A 23,432-nucleotide genomic window follows, 5' to 3' on the forward strand; every position below is an offset into this window, starting at 1 on the left:
TTCTGATTTAAGTAGGCAACTCGAACTGCGTTTTAAACAAAAATCAAAATTATTTGACGAAATACTTCATGTTATATCGTATTTTTTTATTTTATTCCTCAATCACTTTGTTCTCATATCAATTGTGTTTTATTAGCTACTCAAAAAAAATTAGGGAAGAATATGGGATTTCCTTCACACGGGTTGTTCTTATCACCTAACTAACATTAATACACCCACAACTGTATCTGTATCTGTTTATGTATCTGCATCTGTATGTCTTTATCTATATGTATATGTATATGATTTGTGTTATGAATAGTCGGTTAACTATCGAATAGTTTTAATGGGTGCATAGTTTCCAAAACTGTACACGACTCTCTTTAGCTTCAAGAACAATTTGACTTAGCTGCTATTCAAAAATTAAATAGAATACATTAGGAAATGTGTATGGTGTGTTGGTGTGTGTGTGTTGTGTGTAGGTGTATGTGTATATACAAGTTAAAAAATATATGCATATCGGGTAATGCTTGGTATTTAACCAGGGGTAAAATAAGAAAAAGATTGGTTTGAGCAGCTTCTCTTAATTTATATATTCTCGATTTTATTCTGGTAGTTAATCCGATTTTGATCGGCCTTATCTGCATATACTTCGTTTTTCTTAGGGCCTCGTCTTCTTCAGGGTCTCGCCTTCTTTAACAATTTTCCTATTTACAGTTTACAATTTAAACTTGTTAAATTGTTTTTCCTAAATGTTTTTTTTTTTGTTTTGCTTAGCATTAGTGATATTTTTCGCTTGCGATTTTTAGGGGCCTATACTTGTCTATACAACAACAATAGTATCGATTTTATCCGAATGTGAAAACAAAATCCGATTGAAATTCCCACTCTTTCGATTTTTTAATTCTTAATAAACATCATCAGTCTTGAACTTAGTTTAGGTTTCCTTCACTTTGCAAAGATTTATTTTCCCCTCGACTCTAGTTCTCTTGTTTTGTTATGAACTCAGGCCATTATTGTGGGTCCTGTTCTCTTTTTTTTTTTTTTTTTCGTTTTAAATTTGTGACCTGTCTTTGTTTTTTGTGAATGGAAATACATAATTGGGATGTGGGAGCGGGGGATGTGAGGCAAGGACGGGACGGGACTCACTACAATCCAGGTTCAAAGGCACAATTTCAAAAACGTCTCCCAACTCCGCGACTAACTTACGCCTCTTCTATACACTAGCCGTGCTCAATCAAAGATTGTTTTTGTCTGCGATTTCGATTGAATTACAAAAGTCTCTCTCTTATCTTTAGGCGATGATCAAAGCAAATGGATGTTACCAATTCTACAGCATCAGGTTCAAAAAACTATACTCAAGTGGCTGGTTTTTCTTTATCGAATTCGAATCGAAAACAGAGTCCTGTTTTATGCGGTTTTCGGATGGGAACTCTGGACGCACTAACTCAACTCTGCGCAGCCCAAGCTCAGGGATCAGAGGACGGGTTTTGGGTTCGGATTGGGTTAGCAACCTGGTTGGGTTGGGTTGGATGCCAACATCCGGCGTACTAGGATCACCTCAGACGAAGAACTCCTCGTTGCCGAGGCTGCTGCCGGATGCCTCGACCAGTTGCCAGGGCCAGGACCACCCGCCTCCCCCGGCCCCGGCCCCGAGTAGTGTGAATCACCGCTCCGTCGAGTGGGTGGTGGCACCGCCGCCCAGTCCGCTGCTGCTGCTGCTGCCCGATCCCGAGGCGGAGTTCAGGCCCTGGCGCCGGAAGAAGCCCAGGGTGTCCAGTGCCTTGATGGTGCGTCGGATCAGCTCGTCCTTGTACTTCCAAATGGTCTTGTCCTCCACGGAGTGCTCGCGGTACTCCTCGCAGCTCTTCTTCAGCGTCTTGACGCAGTCCGCCCGATAGTGCTGCAGCTGGGCGTCCTGCGTGTCCACCGGGTACGACTTGCACACCCCGCCCAGGCAGCTCAGCGGGAAGTGGTTGTGCAACGTGAGCACGCGCTCCGGGTCGTGGAAGCATTTGACGTACTGGTTCGGCTTGGTGTAGTTCTTGGCGCGGTGCACGTGCTGCAGCATGTGCATGTACTTGGGGATGTCCTTGTGCCAGCCGTGCTCGTGCTGCTGGTCATCCAGGAAGTACACGTTGCGGAAGTTGTAGCTGTGGAAGCCGTCCGGCTTGATCTTGCGCGACTCCGGCCGCACCTTGTCCATCAGCTCCGACCAGAGGACCGCCCCGCCCTTGGGCATGATCACCTCGTCGATGTCGAGCAATGCAATGTAGTCGTACAGGTAGAGGTTCTTGTACAGGCAGTCGTTGTAGGGGATCACCTCGTTCTGCCGCTTGTGGTTCGTCTTCTTGGTGAGGTACAGGTGCTGGAACCCGGGCACGTTCGGCTGACCGCCCGGCAGTGTCAGCGGGATGACCTGCACCTTGCCCTCCTGCTCGTAGTGGTTGAGCACCTTCGTAATGTTGGGATGGACCTGCACGGGATAAACCAGAAAACATTTATTGAATGAAATGAATTATAAAGTGTTATCAGTAAGAGGGAAGTATCTGTTTGCATTTATCTGTTAGCATTTGGGTTGGGCGGGCTTCTCCTTACCTGGAGATTATAGAAGTAGATCTTGTCGGCGCCCAGGATGTTGAGCATCTCGATCCACTCGATCAGGCGCACGCTCAGGTCGTCGTAGAGAAAGTCCAGTCCCTTGACGCAGACGGCAAAGCCCTTCTTCTGGTCGTCGGGCGGTCGGTTGTAGATCACGCGCAGGTTGTTGGTGGCCGTGTCGCACTCCTTCTCCACCATCGACACCGAGCTGGGCACCACGCCGTGGAAGGGCTTGGGGATCTGGCAGGCGATCAGGTACGGCTGGTAGATGCCCTGCTTGTAGTTGCCCCACTTGTTGTACCAGATGTACTTGTACTCGAACGTCTTCACGATGAACGGCTCCTTCTGGCCGTCGAACCAGAACTGGCAGTAGGTCTTCACCTTGGGCTCAATTCGGTCGATCATCCCGAGGATGCGCACCGTCGGCCCCAGCAGGGATGTGCGCCGGATGTCGTAGTAGGCGCCGAACAGCTGGAACGTTCCGTTCGAGGTGCGCAGCGTCTGCCAGTAGATGTTGTTGAACTCCAGCTCGAAAATGGAGGGGTACTTCGCGCAGGTGGAGGACTTCTGCTGCAGGAAGTTCTTGTTCTTGCTCCAGTAGGCGATCGGCAGCGAGGGAATGCGGGACTCCACGTCGCGGACCAGCTGGTCATCGTCCATGGCTGAAAAGGGGAAATGAGATAATGAGGGTGTAACAGGTGCCCAGACTTATCAACCAATTGCATAATTTATATTGTATAAAGAGGCTTTTCTTCTGCTAGGATTTTAAGTATACCATCAAATTGAATGTGTTTATTGGCTTCTCGCTCACCTGTCCGATTGTCCACCAGGATCTCACTGGGATCAAAGTGATCCGTGGTCGTGGAGGTGGTTTCCGCAAACCGCATGTCCTTCTGCAGCAGGATGCGTCCGTTGAGCGGCACTTGCTGGTACTCCTGCGGCACCAGGTTCGTGCCGTGCATCTTGAACAGCCCGATGATGACGAAGGACCAGACGCACAGCGAGAAGAGGATCTTCAGGATCACCTTGGAGTGGGCCATTTTGACTGGGAGACTGGCTGACTTCCTTCTGACGGCTGGGATGCTTTTCTGTTCCTCCAGAGGCACTGCAATGCGAAATGGAATGAGATTAATGATGGGTCGATAGAAGGCGTTACTCTTTGTCATCCCATCCCCGTTTTAGACTGCGCCTCCCCAGAATCATTCAATTTTTAAATATGGTCGGTCTTTTTCCTCGTTACTCTGTGGAAACCACTTTGGTCGGGCGCAAAATGGCAAGTGGAAAACTGCGTGTAATATTTTCTTGCCATGGGCGAGAAATTCCCGCTAGAAGAAAGCGGCTGCGGCTGGCGATGGTTCTTTGCCTAATGGAAGACAATATAGAACGACCCAACACAACAGTGGAGTCAAAGGAGTTAACTATTTGAAAGCCACATTATATTACGCAACAAATTTATTATTTATTTCAGCTTAAATCGTTTTTGGTTGGAATAGGCTTTAAGCTGTTTTGGGAACATTGGAAAGTTTCAACTTATGTTTTTGCACATTATCGATTGCAGGCAGCTTCCTGTTCCATCCACTGTACCTTCCCAAGTCACTTGCATCTGCTGGTCAAGCTGGTTGGGTTCTGCTCGAGCCTTGGGCTATTTGGATATGTAGAACACCCCTGGAAACGTCGCCACCCCTTGGAAGCGACCCTCCAGGCGACAATCTGTTTGCTTATCTGTGCTTTGTATCTTTGCAATCGCAAGTTGTGCGTGCGACAAACGATAAACGACAAAAGACAAACAACGGACAACAGACATCGCTCCCTTCGCCATTTCCTCTTTAGCATTTAGCATTTAGCATTCAGCATTCAGCAGTTTGGACGCTGCGTCTGGCGGCAGGGCCTTCTCATATTTATGACAATGCATCTAGCATCTTGCACTCGCATCCATAAAGCGAATGCCGACTGTACTCGGTGAGGACTCAGGACCTCAGGACTTGGGACGAATGCAAGGACGAGCCGTCCTCCCAAGTTTTTTGCTCTTTGTCGTCGCTTTTATTTCATTTCTGCTGCTCTCGATTGAAGCCGTTTTCTCATCACGTACTGATAAATGATCTTCAGCTGTTGTAAACAGAAAATTGTTTTTCAACTGCGAGAACGGGAAAACATTATTTAGCAGGTTTCCCGATTTTTGTATTTTTTTTTTTATAAACTTTAGTTTTCATAAAATTCTAAAAAGCTCGTATTGAAATAGAAAATACCTCCCCGTTAAGATAAAATGATTTTTTCCCCGAAAAGAAAATGTAAAAAATTGAAAAATCAATATTGCAAAAATTCCAAGGGGGGAGGAAAGGGACAAGAGTGACAAAAATGTGGTTCCATGTTGCACATGTTTATGGCAACAAATCAAAAGTTGTATAGAAAGGGAGAGTGTTTGGCACTTTTCACCTTTGGCAGATTGCATATATGTATGCACTCCACTAACTTCCGAGCTAAAGTTCAAAGAATTCACATCGTTTTAGGTATTTGTTCAAGTTGAGTCTCGAAAACTTGGTGCAACATTTTTGCAGCACTCGGAACAAGCTGCAGGGGTTTTTCAAAAAATATATGTGAGAGGCCGCTGAAGGGGATGCACAAGCCAAGCACCGCACCAAGTTTTCACTGAAATGTTTTCCATTTCATTTGCATGTGCCGCAAACTTTTTGCAAGTGCCAGACCGAGATACAGATACAGAGATACAGATACAAAGACGGGCGAACTAAATATGTTGCAACAAGCTTTCAGCAAGCTGCCCCAAAGGCGGAGGGGCAACCGGGGGGAGGGGAGGGGAGGGGAGGGGAGGCTGCAGGACTCCTCGTGAAATATGCAGAATCACCTGTTCTCCTTCCCCTCTCCTGGGCTGTTGTCCGAAAAGTTCGGCAAATCCCTGTGCAATTTCCAACTAGATTGAATAGTTGTTTATGATTCCAATCAAAATGCTTCTTTAACGGAGTTCAAGGCCCTCTTCCTCCGAGAAAAAAAAAGAAAATATAGTGTAAAGTTTGGCCCGAGGGATCCATCATTTATCATTTTGCAAGACGCTCGCTCTTGGCTTTCACGTAGCCATAAATCTGCGGAGCCCGAAAAACGATTTGGGTCAATTTGCCATTAAATACGCGTCATGCTTATGCGATTACATACTTTCAATGCGAGGCCCAGGTAGAAGCTACAAGTACAGAATAGAATAGAATACTGCCCGACAAGTTGTTCTCCAAACTGGCAATTTGCTAGTCAAAACAGGTTCGATCTCCAGACCGAATGAGTGTGGCACCCCGAGCAACCCGAGGAATAAAAAACGGCCACGGAGAAATAGATAGATATGTAGAAGCAACTGAAACTCGCTTCGAGCGATAGAAATTTTAATGATGCCTTTAACTATTCGGCTACCAAAATGGGTCAATGAGCCTCGATGACTCTTGCGATTGCCTCGCCAGAAACCCAGAAACCCCGAATCCCCCGAATACCCCGAAACCCCCTCGCCCCTCCAGAACCCCAGCAATTAAACTACGGTTACCTCTGGCGGATTGGATCTGGACAGCGACCATTGATCTGTGGTTCATTGATCCGAAATCCAAAGTAAAACATAGAGAAATCTGACAAAGCTGGAGTGTGTATCTCTGGCACCGAACCGATTTATCCACAGAAATTCAAGAAAACTCACGGATATCTTAAGTTATGTTGAGATGCGAAAAGATAGTTTTAATTCAAGAAAACTCACAGATATTTTAAGTTATGTCGAGATGCGAAAAGATCGTTTTAATCATTTAATGACCGTCAAGCTAGAGCTAGAAAAGATGTTCAGAAAATGATTACACTCTCTGAAACGTATTTGTGGGTGACAACTTTTACAACTATTATTAAATTATTTATTGCCACGAGCTTGAAGATAAATCTATTAATTTCTTACTAAAATCCCAGATTATTTTCTCGATAGCAAACTGTACGAGCAGCAGAATTTTAAGAACTTCACATCTCGGAATTGGAGGGGAGAGAAGCGCCTCCAAGGATACCCATTACCCATAACGATAAGCAGCAATACAGAATAAACTAAGATTTAAGTATTAGAAAAATCCGCAACCATAACTCAAAAGAACTAAAGTGCTTATGGGGCTCACTAAAAATAACCCACCGACTCCGAAAACAAATTAAACGTTAATAGTCGCGCGGCTTGGTGGCGAGTGAGGTCATATCTGGCGGGGAAGCATCAAGATTCATGACAAAGCACTCCTGGAGTAGCGGAAACCTTGGCGGGCACACGTAATATCTATAAATGCTGTCACATTCCAGCTACAATCATAACTTGCTTGGATAGATAGAGATTCGCCGGCCGCTGATTGATTTATGCATGCGAGATGAAGTCAAACTTAAAAGGGGCTCATTAGCATGCTATTTATAGGTGCCATAGATGCCAGGTGCGCAGAGTCAGGTCCCCAGATGAGTAACCATCGTCATTGGCAATAAATGCAAATCGGGGTATTCAACGAACCCCAAACACTACACTGTTTATGTAGCTATCGCGGTGGTGTGTTTTGTTTGTTGGGTTTGTTGGGGGGGAACAGAGAGATAACATGGTAAATTAAACTAAATGAAATGGAATGGAAGTAGAGTAAAGTAAAAATCCAAATGAAAGGCAGAGCCAAGTGGCACAGAGATCCGTTCGACGGGGCCGCATTTGTATCTCCGCTATTTGAGAAACAAAGCCGGAGACCAAAAACCAAAAGTCGAAACACGAACGCATTTAAAATGCACGGGCAGACGCAAAGTGGCGCAAATGAACTTAAGTATCTTGCGTGAAGTGTTGAGCATCGAGCACGGCGCATCTCGCATCTCGCATCTCGCAGATACGCCGCAGCATATGTATCTTCGCATCTGTACGAGTATCTTGGATCCGTATCTTTAGCTGTATCTTGTATACGTACACCGTGCACTTGCCAAAAAAGTGTAGCTGGCAAGAGTACTTAATCACATGATCTCCACCCCATTTTATTCTTGTTTCATTTGTCTTACAGATTGGCTTTCAATTGACTGTTTCGAGAGAAGTATATTTTTAAAATAACAAACAATATATCTGGCAACAGGAGATAAAATTAAATATATCGAGTAAAGAAACCCCATCTTTTTTCTTTGTGTACGTGTTGGTTTAGCTTCTGTGTGCCACCGATTTTAATTCGCCTCACATCCTTTTATTTGCGTACGTGTGCGGCAACTTCTGTTGCCTCTGGCCCCCCCCTTCACTTGGATTTTCTCACTTCGCCCCACCACGATTGATAGCAAAATGATTTCTCAATATGTCGCCTAAGTTGATTTTCCGTTTTTTGATGCCAAATGAAATTTGTTTGAGCACCCAGCCCGGTTTCCCCACCCCGGTATCGGATACATTTCGCTCTTGGCAAATAGCAAAAAGAATTCTGCGTAAATTAAATTACAAACATATAATATCGCAGAGGACAGCCAGCCAGGCACTCCGGGCCAACCGGTAACTGGTAAAAATGTTTTAGATTTGCCAGCAACGTTTTTTGCCCATTATCGTTTCCCCAAGTGCCCTTTCCCTTTCCCCGACCTCCAATTGTCATTAAAATTTCGGTAAATGAACATTTAATTTCAATTAACACTGGCGGGCTAACAAAAACAGCAAAACGGCTAAACAGCGCCAAATGCAAAGTTAGTGAGCGCTCTTAAAATGTTTCCGAATAAATATTGGGGAGAACAGGGGGGATGAATAGTAAACCCATGTGAAGCCAGTATAATTATGCGGATTAATTTTGTGCCGGACTATTTATGGCTATAAGTGCTTGGCAACTCTGAAAATATATCTCATAAATTCAGCAACAACAAACCGCAAAAACAACAGCGCCGCCATAATAACAATCATCGTCAACAGCAAAAACCAACCGCCTGCAATTGTTGTCAGTGATTTAAAATTTATAACAATTAACAACAAACAATGCGGCAAATTGTCAAAAGACATGAAACGGGCGATGGCCAATATGCAAATGGAAAATGGCCAAAGCGGAAAAGCGGCCAAGAGTGCCGCAACATGCCGCAATCCCAATCCGAATCCGAATCCGAAAGGGGCGGCAACCACTCCTCCTCCGCCGCACATATTCACTCGGTGTGGAGTGAAGTTAATAATGCAGGTATAAGAATCCCCAATCCCGAATTCCGAATCCCGATCTCAGTAGATGGGGGCGTGGCTGTGGTCTGATGTGGAAAATCAAATCATCCATAAAGCCTTCACTGCAAAGCTGAACAATTAATTTTGCTATAACATTTAAACCTTCAGCTAGTCACAGAAAATTTCGCATTTAATCAGGTGCATTGTTTTCTTCGGGTTTTTTTATTGAAGTTGATCATGCCTTTGTTGTATTATCCCTGTTGTGCTCTTAAGTTATTTTAATTTACTTCTAGACCTTTAAAGATACTGAACAAAAATGAAGCTGGCCAACCATTAAGTTAGTAGCCACTTTAGGCAGCAGAATTTATAACGCCTTTTGTGTTGACTTTCTTGAAAATAATTATTCGCCATATTTCACCAGCAAATTAATTTTGGCTGGCTTTGGGCTTTGGCTCTTCTTTATTTCAGAGTCATCAGTCTCGGCGATAATTGTTAAGAGCCACAAATTCATTCTACATCGTATATAGTATTAAAGTAGCTGACTTACGCGGCTGACTGGCTAATAAGTTGGGCAATCCGCTTACGTCATTCAACGATTGAGACGGAGTGAAGTTGGAGTTGCAGTTGGAGTGCACGACAATTCCTTGACCCACAGCAACTTTGCGCTATCTGCATCTCGTGCTCGAATCCGCTGTACATATAGTATATGTTGTATCTGTATCTTCTGCCTTTGTGCGGGGACCTATTATGGCAATTGTCGGGGGGTTTCGGAGGTCGCAGCACTCCTCGGCGAGCCAACCCAACATGGCCATGTGTGACAGGGCCGAGACGCAATTGAGAAACAATTTCGCAGAGAAGCAAATCAACGTTTAACCAGATGTAACACACAAATGGAGAAAAACGAACCCCAAACTTTGACAGCACGTTGTCTGTAAATGCGACACGAGGTGCTTAGCTTCAACCGATGTTGCTGCCGTAGCTGCAATGATTGTTGCAGTTGCCGCTGCTGCTGATGCTGCTGCTGCTAATGCTGCTGCATGCCACTGAATCAGTGCTGCATGCACAAGAAACCCACTGCGAACCGGGTCCGAGAGCATCGCCTTTCGAGAGTCTCCTCAGTGTTTCAATTTTAGTTTCAGTTTGTGTTGGCGTGTACACTTCGTTTATCTGAAGGCAGCCGCCAAAATGCACTCCGAGAAAAAATTGGTAAGCGAGAGAAGAAAACTAGGCACAAATATTCTTAAAACTTTAGCTGTCAGTAATTGCACCGGGTTTGATTTTATAATTTCTTCTTAAACCGATTGAATCAAAGGGTGGCAGGCGCACCCTTTTAAATACTTTACATCTAAATTAGCCGAGGATTCCACGTTTTTTTTGTATCCTTCTAAGAGTGCACGTCAGTTGCTGTGGATTTTTGCGTATTTGATTTTCTTGTCACGTTCCAGCTAACAACATAAGGAAGCAGTCAAATGCTAGGCAGACTCCGCCGGGCTCATCTTCCCCGCGGTTCCCCCTTTCCCGTTCCCCGTGCGACAGTCAGTCAGTCAACGTGCACATAGTTAGACCCACAGCCAGACTCGACCTCACACTCAGCTCAGACCGAACTCAGACTCAGACTCAAACTTTGATTCAGACCTTAGACGGACGACTCTCCCCAGTTGGGGCACTACACCAACAACACTGTGAGTTGTCAACGGGCATTTGAATGGCACCTGGGAGCGAGGAGGGGTGTGCGAGGGTTATTGGGGGGATGACTGATACAAGGACGGATGGATGGGATGCATGGGATGGGATGGCGTATCTGGAAGTTCGTCTCGCTGTCACTCAGGCCGCTGACTTTGATTGCGATGCGATGCGCTGCGCCAAGGATGTCCTGGATCCGAATGCGAATGCGATTCCTCGCTGCCGATGCCGATGCTTCCTCAATCCTCAACTCCTTCTCAATCCTGTCGCTGACGCTTGAACCAACATTGCTGAAATTGTCAAGGATGGCAGGGAGTTGGAGGGTTGAAGGGCTGAAGTCGCATCGTCTCCGTTGCCAGTTGCCAACCCGCTTAATGTGTCGGCAATAAGTCAATAGATTCCGTTGCAAGGTGCTAAGCTGATAGATGGGGATTGGGGATCGGGGATTGGGGATTGGGGAGTATATGTGGCAGCAGGACGGAAGCCAGCCAGCAGGTATAACGTTGCCTATTGACGTGGGACAATTACGTGAGCAAATTGCAAAATATTTGCCAGGCTAAATGCGACATGTGAGACATGCGATGCGATGCGATGCGATGGATGGGATGGGATGGGCGCATGTAATGTGGGCAAGTGACTTTCGCCAACTGCGAAGGGGATTCAATTAATTACAGGGGAATTATTGAAATTAAATTCAGAATATATCAACCGCCATGTGTTTAACAGTCAAGTTATACAAAAGCAGCCAAGTTGCCTTCTTGTCACCCCATTCAATCCCAGCAAAACTGGGCAGCTAATGATCCATGAAATCTACAGAAGTACGCTAACTGCATGAGGAACATGAACTCTTCGTTCTAAATATAATAGGACGACGTGACACAGTTACGTGAGTGGGTTGTCCTCATAACCATGGATATTCCCATCGATAAGGAAGGCATTACAATAGCCGTACTCGCACTCGCTCTCGTACTATCTACGGCCGGACAGCTTTACGTACCTTCTAAAGGGCGGCAACGCAAGCAAACACAGTGCCGGCGAAAAGCAAACATCGGAAAGTGAGAAGTTGCACAAAAAGGGCAGCAAATGGCTGACACTCGCAGTTGCAGCAGCAGCAGGAGCACACCCATGGCCAAAGCAATAGCAATAGCAATGAGAATGAGAATGGCAACAGCGGCAGGCGACAAACAACAACAACAACAACAACAACGCCGAAAAGGTAGGGCGAATAAACGTTGCTAGTTTGGCGGGTCGGTGGTGCCCCAGCCCCACATTCCCTGTTCAACAATATGGGTGTACACTGTGGCCAAATGCTACGACCCTGATACTTGAATTTAAAATTTTTTAGGATTTTTAGTTAAATTTGCAGAGCAATTTTGAAAAGTGTTTGTCTTTCAGTTCCTCAGTTCGGTTCTGTCAGCTTGGGTCTCCGTTTGATGGCGGCTTTTGGGTTTCATTCGGTTTGGTTTGGTTTGGTTTCGTTTGGTTTTCTGTTTTCGCCTCCTTGTTCTGGCCATACGATGATTTTCCGCCCTTTTGTTGCCGCTTTGAAAGGCAAAGGCAAAGGCACAAAGGCGAGCGAACCACTAGTAGCCAGTCACCAGTAACTGGTAACCAGTACCAGTACCAGTGCAAGTACAAGTACCCAGTACCCATTACCAGTACCCAGTACCAGAACAAGTAACCAGTAACCAGTAACCAACCAACGCCTGGCAAAAACCACCTTGTGACCGCGCCAACTGCCTCAATTTGCATATGGAATTTATGCTTTTGATGGCGCTTGCGACGCCGACCAAAGTCAACTGCATGTTAATGAAAGCCGAATGCATAAGTAAGCCGCCCAACCCCGCCCCGCCCCCTTTCCCCCACATCCCTTTTCCATTTCCCATTTTCCATCCAGCATCCAGCAGCCACGGAAAGCCCCTGTGCAAACAACTGCCCCGCCGCCTCTGCAATCGCCACTTTTTCATGACGCCGTGCATTTGTGAAAAGCGAGCGAAAAGTTCAAGGACTGCTGCAGCTGCAGAGCCGTCGATGTCGTGTGCTTAGATGCCCTGCAGATTTCGCTGCCCGGCGGTAACCAGGTAACCCCGAAAGGCAACCATCAGCAGAGCAACAGCAAAATAATCATAATAGTAAACCACGGCCAGAAGTGTTGAGTCACACACAAAACCGATAGATAGATAGAAGGATGAAAGGATTTTTAAAAAGAATCTAACTTGAGCGAATAACTCAGGGCTCTCGGTTAGTGTTCGATATTACTTCTTCATTTCTTTTTCGATAAACAAAAAAGGGAAAATAAAATGTCTTTGGGCTGACAAATTTTTAAGGAACACGCGGCTGTTGACCCACAAATGCCAAAGTACCAAAGTCGCACCCATCCGGTCTCGAACGATGTTGAAAATGTAGATCACATCTGCAGATGACCGCGCTGACATTTCTTGGGATTTGCTGGTGGCCTTTATCTATGTTTGCTGTCCAATCGGAGCTGCTATTAAAGAGTGCCATTCCATCCAGTCATTCCATCAATGTCCGATCGAGATCACAACGAATACCCACAGACTGGCAAAAAAAAAAAAAAAGAGCAAAGACCCAAGACCACCCCCGATATGTTGGTTGCCTTTCACTTGCATCTGGCAAGCGCAAATGGTAAATGCCACTGAAAACTATTTCAGTGAGGCAGTTCAAATTGGAAGTATCTTTGGGATAATAGAACATAAACACTGAGTATGGTAATTCCAGCTACTTTTCGCAGTGCCATCTTTACGGGGCTCCACTGGTGGTGGGGTGGTCATTCGTTACTTGGCGTTCGTTTGGCTCGCTCCACGACAAAACATCCAATTAAGCCATAAAAATCTTAATTTAATTATTTGCCACACGAACAAAGCCGCAGAACGAACGAACGAACGAACGCCGGATGATGGAGATTGGAGTTTGCTGTTTGGAGTTGGCAGATGGAGTTGGCTTTCAAAAAAGCGGAATAGATGGATCTCGGGTTGAAAAGGAGCCAAAGCCAAAGCCACAGCCACAGCCAGAGCATTCGCCATTCATATCCTCGACGTTCGCTGGCAATCTCATTCGCAGTCGCATTCGCATTTGCACTTTGGAAAACGAGTGCAGTGGCAGTGGCGAGCGAGGCGAGATGACGACAACGATTTATGGTGGCCGGTTTTTCTTCATTTGGGCGCTGCTCCGAGCGAAGGCAACAAGCAGCAGCAGCAGCAGCAGAAACCGAAAAGCAAAAAGCCAAGGCAAAAGGCACAGAAATCAAAAAGCACGAGCAGCCAAGCAAGCCAGGCAGCAAGCCAGGCAGCAGGCAGCATGCATTTTTCATGAATTAGTTCACATATAAAAGTCAAATGCAGCCCCACAGCTGGAAAACGGGCCAAAATGGGGGTTGGGGGACGGGGCAGGGGGGACGGGGGGGAGGGGAACAACTGAAGTTGGCTGGAGGCGCATAAACAGATTTTCTGGTCGTAGAACACACAGAAAAAAAAAAACACTGCGAAAACATGCAACAACCCACAACAAGAAACAGTAAAAATGGAGACCAGCAGCACCAAGCCAATGGAAACTGAGAGTACAGTAAAATCCGCTTATAGCGACTAGTTTTCGTCGTTATACCCGGAAGACGCACTAAGCAAAAGGATAAAAGTGTATAAGTCTGTCTGGGGACCAATCAAGCCATCGAGTTTTCGTCGCAATACCCGGACGGACACTATAAGCGGAGTCGTTATAACAGGATTCTACTGTAGTTCCATTGACGTTCTGTTGGCAAGGACCAAAGCTGCCTTACACGATTAAACATATGGTTAAAACTGCATTCTACGCAGAAATATGAAAAAAAAAGTGCATCAAAATCACCCACGTGCAAACGGAATTTCAGTAAAGCCGTAGGGAAAATTTAAAATCCAATTAAAGCTAATTCAAGATTTTTATTTTTCTACCATTTGATATAAATTGCCAATTTTAATTGTGGGTGGAATCTCGTATCACGCATCTTCCCCTTTTTTTTATATTGGGCCACCTGCTTTGATAGCTTTGCTTTCCGTCTGTGCAAATCTGTCTAGGGCATAAATTAGATAATGCAAATGCCAAGGACATTTTCAGGGCCGAGATAATGGGCAGCCGATAATGGAAATCGCCCTTGGGCGAACGAAGGATACGGCTAAGTCCTAAGCAGCAGGTTAAAATCAAAGAGAACTTCCTGACCGACCCGAAAATCGGAAAAATCAACCTGGATTGCTGGGAAATGGCATCCCGAAACCAAAAGCTCAGTCAGCAGGATAAAGCGAAAGCGTTTAATGAAAGTCTGTTGTTTGCCGCTGTTGCTTGTTTGGTTGTTCGGTTGTTTGTTTGTTTGTTGTTTTCTGTTTTATTTATTGTTGGCAAGCCCGCTGGCCATTTCATAGAGCCACCAGCCACTTGATACAAGAACAGCGCAACAAACAGAAAATGAGGAAAGGTGGGCGCGGAAAAACCCGGGGTGGCTTTAGGCAGGATTTCGTTTGATTCTAGGCAACACGGATGGCGGATGGCGGATGACGACGGGATCGGGTGTGGGCCAGGTAAACGGAACATTAAGCAAGTTAAAATATAATAAATAAGCCTTAACACACGAGTAACCCAACGAGAGAAGGCTGAAGAACGTGTAATTTAGGGCATTGACTGCTTAAAGTCACAGAAGAGCAATTATGATGTAATGGCTTCAGTGAGTGAGTAACAACTTTGTGCAATAAAAAAAAAATACCTTATTGATTTCGTGATCTATAACCAAAATGATTTTTTATTCATTGAGTACTGAGTAGAGTGCGCATTCGACAATTTCGTCGCCTGGCCAAGTGGGTTGAAGTAGAGCATCTGCGATTCCTCCTGTCAACGACACGTTCTCTTTTATCCCCGACAAAGCCCAACTCGAATTCAGTTTTTACCCAATTGGGTCGGAAAAGCTTACCTGATGAACGCCGGTTGCCTCAAAGGCGGAGTATTTCTGGGGCAACTGACCGTCTAATGTTGCTGCTGTGGCGCTGAAAAAAGAAACAAGGAACGCGGTTCGTGAGTGGCTCGCAGGAAATCCAATGTAGAGTTTTTTAAAAATACTCGAAGTTGAGAGACACTCAAAGCAAAAGAGTCGTAGAACATGCTTTTTGGCTTGAGGTTCGCCTCTTGGCTCATTAATTCTATTTTCTCTGAGTCTCAAGTGGCGGGGATCAGAATGTATATAAAATATAGTGCCCCAAATCCATTGAGGGAAATGCCAAGGGACAAAGGAATGGGCTTCAGATATGCGTCTGATTATTATATGTACATATATACTATACTGCGGGTGTTTGTCGTATGTAGTTCAAGGTTTCCCTGCCTTTTCCTGCCCCACTTCCCGGGGGGGCGGCAGAAGCGAAAAGGACTTATTAAAAACAATTGCAACGGGCGTTGATAAAAGTGCGCACATGGGTCGCAGTGTTGCCGCTGGCTCGGTTGTTTCTGCAGCTGGTAATGTGGGTGGTTGCTGTTGCCCTTATATTATATATATAAATTCCCTATATTGCAGTCACAGCCCAAGGTCAAAAGTTGGAATTTTAATTTGAGAGCAGCGGATGTCGTGCAATCGCATCCCACTCAAACTATAGTTTATTGATAAAATAGTTTCAAATAGTTTATATTGTAAATATTTTTTAGTTTAGATTTTAGATATCCAAAAAGTAGAACAAAGTATTTAAAAATTCAGCAACAAATCGCTTAACCTATCAACATATTAGGGCGTGGCCCAGCCCCCGCTCCATTGTCCGGATGGACCTTAATTGAAAGATTCCTGCTGGTCCCTTCTCAGTTCTCAGCTGGCTGTCCGCTTTGATTAACGATTGTCGTCGACAAGTGCAACAACCGCCACGCCCCCGAACCGACGCCCCTGCGAGGAGCCAAAACAAAATGTCCGTTTGCTGGATGTCAGGGTGTCAAGAGCGAGGAGGATAAAAGCCGAGGGAGCAGCTTAGCTTAGCCGGATTGCAGATTGCTCATACGCAGTGGAGTCCCATTGAACCAAAATGAAGTCGCTTGCGGCTGCTACTGCTGTTTTGTTAGTTTTAAACAGTTGACAGCGAGGCAGCATCGTGATTTATGTCGTTTTATTAAATTTTAATTGAAAAACTTGCACACGTAGCGGAGACAAACAACCGAAAAAGCAAGCCCAGCCCAGACAAATGTAATTAAAATTGCATTTGCTTGCCACTTATAGCAACTTATTCTCCGGCATCTTGCTTTGGCAGCGGCAGCGGCAGCAGCAATCTGCAGTCACCAGTTCCAAGCGTCCTGGAGACGCTAATAAATAACAAGACAAAAGCTCAAATGCAAATAGAACGACTTTATTAAATGGGCTAAGAATGGAAGGGCTCTGAGTTCTTGATAAACTTCACAGTTGGTAGGTAAACAATAAAGTACGCAGAAGAGGCAATTTAAGGGGGGTCGGTCACAAATAAGCAAAGCCCGTGTCTAACAAGCCACGCGACCTTTTCTCTCTGATTTCCCTTCTTCTTGTTGTTTTTTATGACAAATGCAAATGACACACTCGGAAAAGGCGCCTGCAGAGCGGGAAATATGAACTCCAAGGAGTGGGCACACAGACTATGGAACCAGAAATTACAACGGCTATAGCAATGGCAATAGCACAACAGCCACAAGAACCAGTTGCAACCCGCACAGTGTCACTTAATAAAGACTAGAGTCAGTGACTAACTAGCGAAATAGAGCATCGGTGCTAAAGGAATGGAGGGGAAGGAAGAGCCCACTGGGAAACATCTCCTCAGCCTTTCCCAGGAGCAAAAGGAAACCAGCTCGAGGGATTTTCAAGGCGGCTTTTTCACCATCTTTTTCTGGAGTTTTGTCCAAAATTCTTGGCACATTTCCACGGTGCGACAATTGCAGAAAAAATATTTCAGGGGAGGGGGAGGGGGAGGGGGAGGGGGAGGGGGAGGGGGAGGGGGAGGGGGAGGGGGAGGGGGAGGGGGAGGGGGAGGGGGAGGGGGAGGGGGAGGGGGAGGGGGAGGGGGAGAGGGAGTCGGGTCGACAAGCATAAAAACTGACGCCAACGCCATAAATCATGCGACCAGACCAGCAGCAGCAACAGCAAAAGCAAAGCAAAAGCAACAAACACCGACGACAACGAGCAACAGAAATGTAACAAAAAAAGTATAAATAAAAAGCCAAAAACGGGAAATTAAATAACAATAACAAGGTTATTTTGTGAGTGTTGCTGGCGTAGCTGCGATAACGCGTTTGCTTTTGCTTTTGCTCTGCGCTCTTGCCAACTAAGTGCAGCCAACATGGGCAACATGGAAAACATTTCGAGTGAGCAGCGAATTGAGTGTTTTTATTGCATTAACATAAATGAATTAGAATGCCTGGGGAATGGTCTAAGGTGTTTTTGCCGCTGACTCAGAGCGCGTGCTTCCAGCCAGATCATGCCAATATATATAAAACATACAAACATATAAGGGAGCCTACATACATCTACTTGTTGCTGGTTTTCGAGGGGTGGGGTGTGATGTTTCTGGTTTGCAGAGGTGCTATTTGCTATTGCTAGTCTTATTCACATTTTATTATCGATCAGCATGGACTTAACAAAATATGTACATTGCAATACTATGGATTATTCAATGGAACCCTTAAATAGAACTTTAAAACCGGAACCCCAAACAATCCATCTATGAATAGACTTTATTTTGTAAAATGATATAATCGGCCATCGACAGTTGAACAACCATTGATACTATTTAAAGTTATATTGGCTGTGTCGCCAGTGCTAGCTTTTGGCTCAGTTGCGCGTGCGAGAATTGTCAATGGCAGTGGCTGCTGTCAGAACCTCTGATATTGTTTCACTCGCCTTGCGGCAACGCTGGTCGCAAAATTGAAGGGGCAGTAACAGAAAGCTTTTCCCTCCTTTTCGTAACCAACAGAACACAATGCTGTGAGCTGTCATTCCTTTAGTGAGCGCCCAATAAAACGAAATTAAGAACTTTAAACGGTGAGCCGAAGAACAATTTAATCAAGCCAGCTGCAAATGAATGACCAGAGCAGGAGCATTTGCATACCAGTACCAGTACAGTAGCAATAGCAACTGTGCAGCATGAGCAACATTCCAACAGCAACAGGAGACGCGGCAGCAGTAGAAACAATCAAAAAGTTTTTAAAACAAATTAAAACTTGACGACATGGACAGGAAAGTGAAAGGAAGAAGCTAAAGCTGCAGTGGCTCCTTTAAATTTATTATGCGGTCAATTGCAAGATGCTCCAAAAATTGAAAGGAGAGACGGATATAGCTGGAGCTTCATTAGTCGTCCGGCAAAGAAGAAGGAAGTAAGCCCAAGAAACTTTGACTAGCCCAAAGCTTGGCTGTTTACCCTATTTTATTCAAGCCTTAAAAAACATTTTAATTCAATCCAACAGCCAAAAACATTTTAATTGGTTAAACAAATATAGCAGTTAGCCTATTAATGTTAAGGAGCAAATCATAAGAGTTTATATAGCATATATATTTTTGCAATTAAAAAAATATATTGAATAGTAAAAAAACAGACCATTTTATTATTTGTTAAATCTATTTATACTAGTTACTCAACATTTGAATTATGGTAAGCTCACAGAAGTTTTCTCAATATAAATAAACACTGAATGTTCATTGAGCACTTTATTTCTTTTGGAGAGTGCTCACAGTTAATCGTAAATTTCAATTGAGTGGCAGACGACCCTTTTGGAGGTGGCGACGCCTCCCGCCGAATCGCAATCAAACTTGCAACACACAAAGGCGGCAAAAACTTTTGGGAAGGCGGAGGGAAATTGTTCAGCTGCAATTGCAAACTAACTTAAATGGAATTCATGACAAATGATGCGTGAATTTTTCATCCGCCTTTAAGGAGCTATCGAAAGAAATAAAAGAGATCAAGAGTGCTCAAACGGGGGCTGGCGTGGCACTTAAACTTTAGATGCAACGAAAGATGTCCTGGAAAATCAGCATTGAAAAGGCCAACAAAATAATCCATGAAAGACGACGAAGTCAAGGTTATGTCAAGGTTCAATTACCCCTCTTTTTTTTTTACTTTGTTTGCCTCTTTTATTATGGTCTTTTTTCACTGTCTGCGTTGGTCAAAAAGGTTTAAGCCAAATTAGAAAACAAAGTCTTATGCTTGAGTGCACAGTCAAGGGTGCTTCTTCTTCCACTTTGCCTCTTCCGCTTCTTCTTCTTTTTGGGTAGACTGACCATGATGATGATAAGTTTGCCTGGCCACACTCGAAATGTAATTAGAGTGCAGCCAAATGCAACTGCAAAGCAAAGGGAATGTGGGCAAAGGGCAAACAACTATGTACATTTTATTTGGCCAGCGTCTGATCTAAAATTAAGGAGCTGTGATGCTTGTGAAGGGCTCAAGTTGACTGGGAGCTCCAACCTGAGCAACTGTACTATCTTGTTTATTCTGTAATCGATTAGCTAATGAACTATTCATTTTCAGAGTTCATTCCATTCATATGACAAACTATGGTTGTGTAGGTAATTTGATGTCTCTTTGCTACCTTCAAGTAAGTAGATGTCTAAGAATGGATAGATAATCTCACACATTAATTAGGAATTCAGTTGATTCCCAGAACTAGTTCTTCCACTCGACTGGGAGCGCAAAGCACACAAATAAGCAAACAAATAAAAGCGTAGCAAATTCATGAGTCACCTACAAGCACCAGACATTTGGGGATTGTCGTCAAACAGATTTGTCATAAATTTCAAATCTCCTTAAGCAGCGGAAAGGCTTACATTGATGTAGTGTGTGGATGTGGATGGGTTGTTGTGCTGCTCGTTTTTTCCTACCACACGTAATCTCTGGTATAGTGTTCGGTTGCGTTTGTTTTTGCGGGCAATTAATCAATCGAACTTGATGCCTCGGTCATCAAACTGAGAAAGTCTTTCGCCCTCTCCATCATCGATCAGCAGAGACTATTGTTCCGCCAACGGGTTTTCTCACAGACTTTTACATTGTAAAATCTTTATTTGGCGCACTGCGAAAGCGTTGTCCAAATTTGAGACAAGTCAGCAGCATCGACGACGACGACGACGACTTTCGCTTCAAAATGTGAACCCGAATTCGCAAAGTTCAATCGCCTTGGGGCAACGCAATGAATGCAAATGGCAAAAACTAGGCTCGCATAACACATTCCAGATTTTTGTGATGGATAGTTGCATTTCATTGCCATTTTACTTTGACAACTTTGTTTTGGGCCCTGGGGACATTAAGGTATAAATATTCAACAGTCATTGGGATGCCTTCGCTCCAACATTTATAGAAGGAGCTTATGTTCGTTATTTCGGACATGCACATTAAGAAATAGGAAACGTTGCACATAAGATTTAGTTGAAAGAAAATGTGAATCTGTGTTAAATTTATGTCTATTTAAAGTAAAACTAAAACTACTAATCAAAATTATCGATAAAGAAGTTGCTTAAAAATATTTGATTTTCACTTTCCACAAGTTTTTATTCATATTTTTATAAAGTGTAGCTCCTAACTGTTGGGTTTCTATTCTATTCTTTGCAAGCTCTATCATTTTTTTCACTTGATATACCTTTAGGTAGGTTTCTCTGATTTTCCAACAGGTTGAGAATTCGATAATATTGCAGTAGAGTAATTTTCAATAAGAAAGCTCCTTGAGCTATTGGTCCGGATGAGTTCTACCCGAAAAGTTAGCCTGGCAAACTTTGTCTCTACCAGTGTACAATGGACATCATTTGCAGCAGGACTTGCCAATCAAATGGCCACTGTCTCGAATCTAACCAACAACTTGCAACGCCAAGTTTGTCTAACAAGTCATTCAAAGTTTCCCGATGTCGGTCGGGCTGCCAGTCTTGATTGCTCTTCAAAGATTTCCACTAAACCCTGGGCGCACCTGAGACACCTGAGTAGGGTCACTCACTGGTTGGGCGTCTGGTTATCTGGCTATTTGGACGGCGATCGGATACCTGAAATCGCAACGCATCGCTTGACAAGTTCAAGTTTAATGGAACCAATGCAGCGATTCGCGCGCTGTAAAAGCCGCCAGCAAAACGCGCCAACGGCATTTGTTAGAAAACCACTGACTTAGGCAACGTGTCAAGCCGGTTTTCAGTTTCACATGGCCATCGGTCAGCATTTTTGCAGCACGCGTCCCACTCCACAGCACACAGACATAGACGGTTCACAAAACAAAAAAAAAAAACACAAAAAAAACAAAAACAAAACACCAAAAGACGTATAGACAGATACAAACCCAAACGAGCACACACTCAAACAGTGAGAGAAGAAAGAAAGAAAATCCGGTCCGGCCACGCTCAATAAAAATGTTAATTTGAATTGTAACAAGTTCAACAACATAAACAAGAGCGAAAAATGCATTTTCACCCCTTGCAGCGGCATCTTTTGGAATGATTCAAAGCGAAAAAGCCAAAAGTATTCACTAGAATTACAATAAAACCTCAGAAATAAAAAGAAAATCAAATGGGAAACAGCTAAAGTAAATTAAAAAATGCAAAACAAAGTTAAATCTTATCTTGGTTTATTGAACCGTTTTTTTAAATGCCCGATCAATTACCACATGTTTTATCTAAGTTCGTCGCCCTCTATAGAACCCGAATGTTTGAGGTTAGCCAGATCAAAAGATTGGGACTCAGTTGCCATCAAAAGATAGTGACTAGTGATAGGCGGTAATAGTAGGAAAAACGATGCAAACAAGATCAAGAATGATACTTTTTTTCTCTCAGAAAGTTTTGAAAAATTCAAACATTTTCTATAAAAATTGGCATTGTTAACGGTAATTTTAGATACACCTACATAAATCAGAACTATCTGATGGCTCACAAGCGGTAAAGTGTTTAAATTTATAAGTTAGCTTATCGCTCGGAACAATCTTTTCCTGAGCTGGGTCAAAGCAAATGTGTTTTGTTATCAGATATGTGGAATTAATGGGTATAATTATAAAAAAAATTGCGATACATAATTTGTTAATAGCCGGTTGTATCTTATTGGATTGAACGGATCTGAAAAATGGATCACATTTCTGGCATTATGTATTTCTACTCCCGCCCTATAACTTTGTTATTGTAACTATTTTTCTAGCCTTATTTATTTATGTCTTATATGGGCTAGAAAACTCCCAACCCGGACTCTTCAATTATCTTGTTAAACTAGCCATTTCCGCCTTCGATCGAAGCTCCTAACCAAACAGAGAGAGTAAACAATAATCATAAATAGTAATAATGGTTACGGTTTCTTTCTCCGTCTTCTCCATCGCGGCATTCATCTTCTTTGGCTGTGTTTTATTGAAAAAATAAATGAAACTCGTAACAGTTCATGTTTATCATCATCATCATTGATTATGCTTTCCATATGTGTAGCATTTTCATAATCAATCAAATGATTGACTGAGAAGAGAGGCGATGGAGCGGCATCTCAGTCTAATCTGGGTTGCAGTCTTTAGGATACAGTTATAGAAGATGGCCGAATCGTTCCTTTCTCTTTTCTTCCAAGATCTCCCGGTTTAGCCATGGGATCGAACCTGCATTGACTACTTAATAACATACACAACTGTTTAGATATTCATCACATATGTATCTCGTTCCGAGAGCTACGTAAAATTCCCCAAAATCAGTGTGACTCAGATTTACGCTGCCGCTCATCCATATATAGTATATAGATGGGGCTGACTAAATCACCAGTCACTGCCGCGATATTAACATATCATTTACGATAAACCGCAAACGCCTTCTTAGCCGTTTCTCTTTGCCAATAAACGAATAATCACCGCAAATTCAGGAGTCGGCCATCGCAAAACGAGTAAATTTGTATTCGATTAATTGTTAATTTCGGCAGTAAAATATGTCGCTCGTTGATTTCCGCAAGTGGTTGAGGTTGAGCAACTTTCAGGGTAACAATTCTAAAATTAAATCGTTTGGAATGCGGCGATTTGTTTTTTTTCCTTTAATTGCTGCGTAATTATTTTGAGTGCACGCACAATGTCGTGA

At 43.9% G+C, this 23,432-nt stretch overlaps 1 protein-coding gene across 2 annotated transcripts in view; it reads right to left on the minus strand.

The window, feature by feature from the left end:
- Nucleotides 1-71: 71 nt before the first annotated feature.
- The window catches only part of LOC108097042, a 63,251-nt gene continuing 39,890 nt past the window's right edge, over nt 72-23,432 (minus strand). The window contains exons 5-8 of one of the 2 annotated variants that reach the window (XM_017199071.2): nt 15,354-15,426; nt 3,392-3,685; nt 2,578-3,242; nt 72-2,455 (exon numbers count right to left, since the gene is read on the minus strand). In XM_017199071.2, coding sequence (XP_017054560.1) covers nt 1,646-2,455; nt 2,578-3,242; nt 3,392-3,620 — 1,704 coding nt within the window. In that variant the 5' untranslated portion in view covers nt 3,621-3,685; nt 15,354-15,426 and the 3' untranslated portion in view covers nt 72-1,645. The remainder of the gene's footprint in view (nt 2,456-2,577; nt 3,243-3,391; nt 3,686-15,353; nt 15,427-23,432) is intronic. The other variant, XM_017199072.2, reaches the window with a different exon arrangement.

The sequence above is a fragment of the Drosophila ficusphila genome, unplaced genomic scaffold, assembly GCF_018152265.1.
Source record: "Drosophila ficusphila isolate 14025-0441.05 unplaced genomic scaffold, ASM1815226v1 contig_198, whole genome shotgun sequence".
Lineage (NCBI taxonomy): Eukaryota > Metazoa > Arthropoda > Insecta > Diptera > Drosophilidae > Drosophila > Drosophila ficusphila.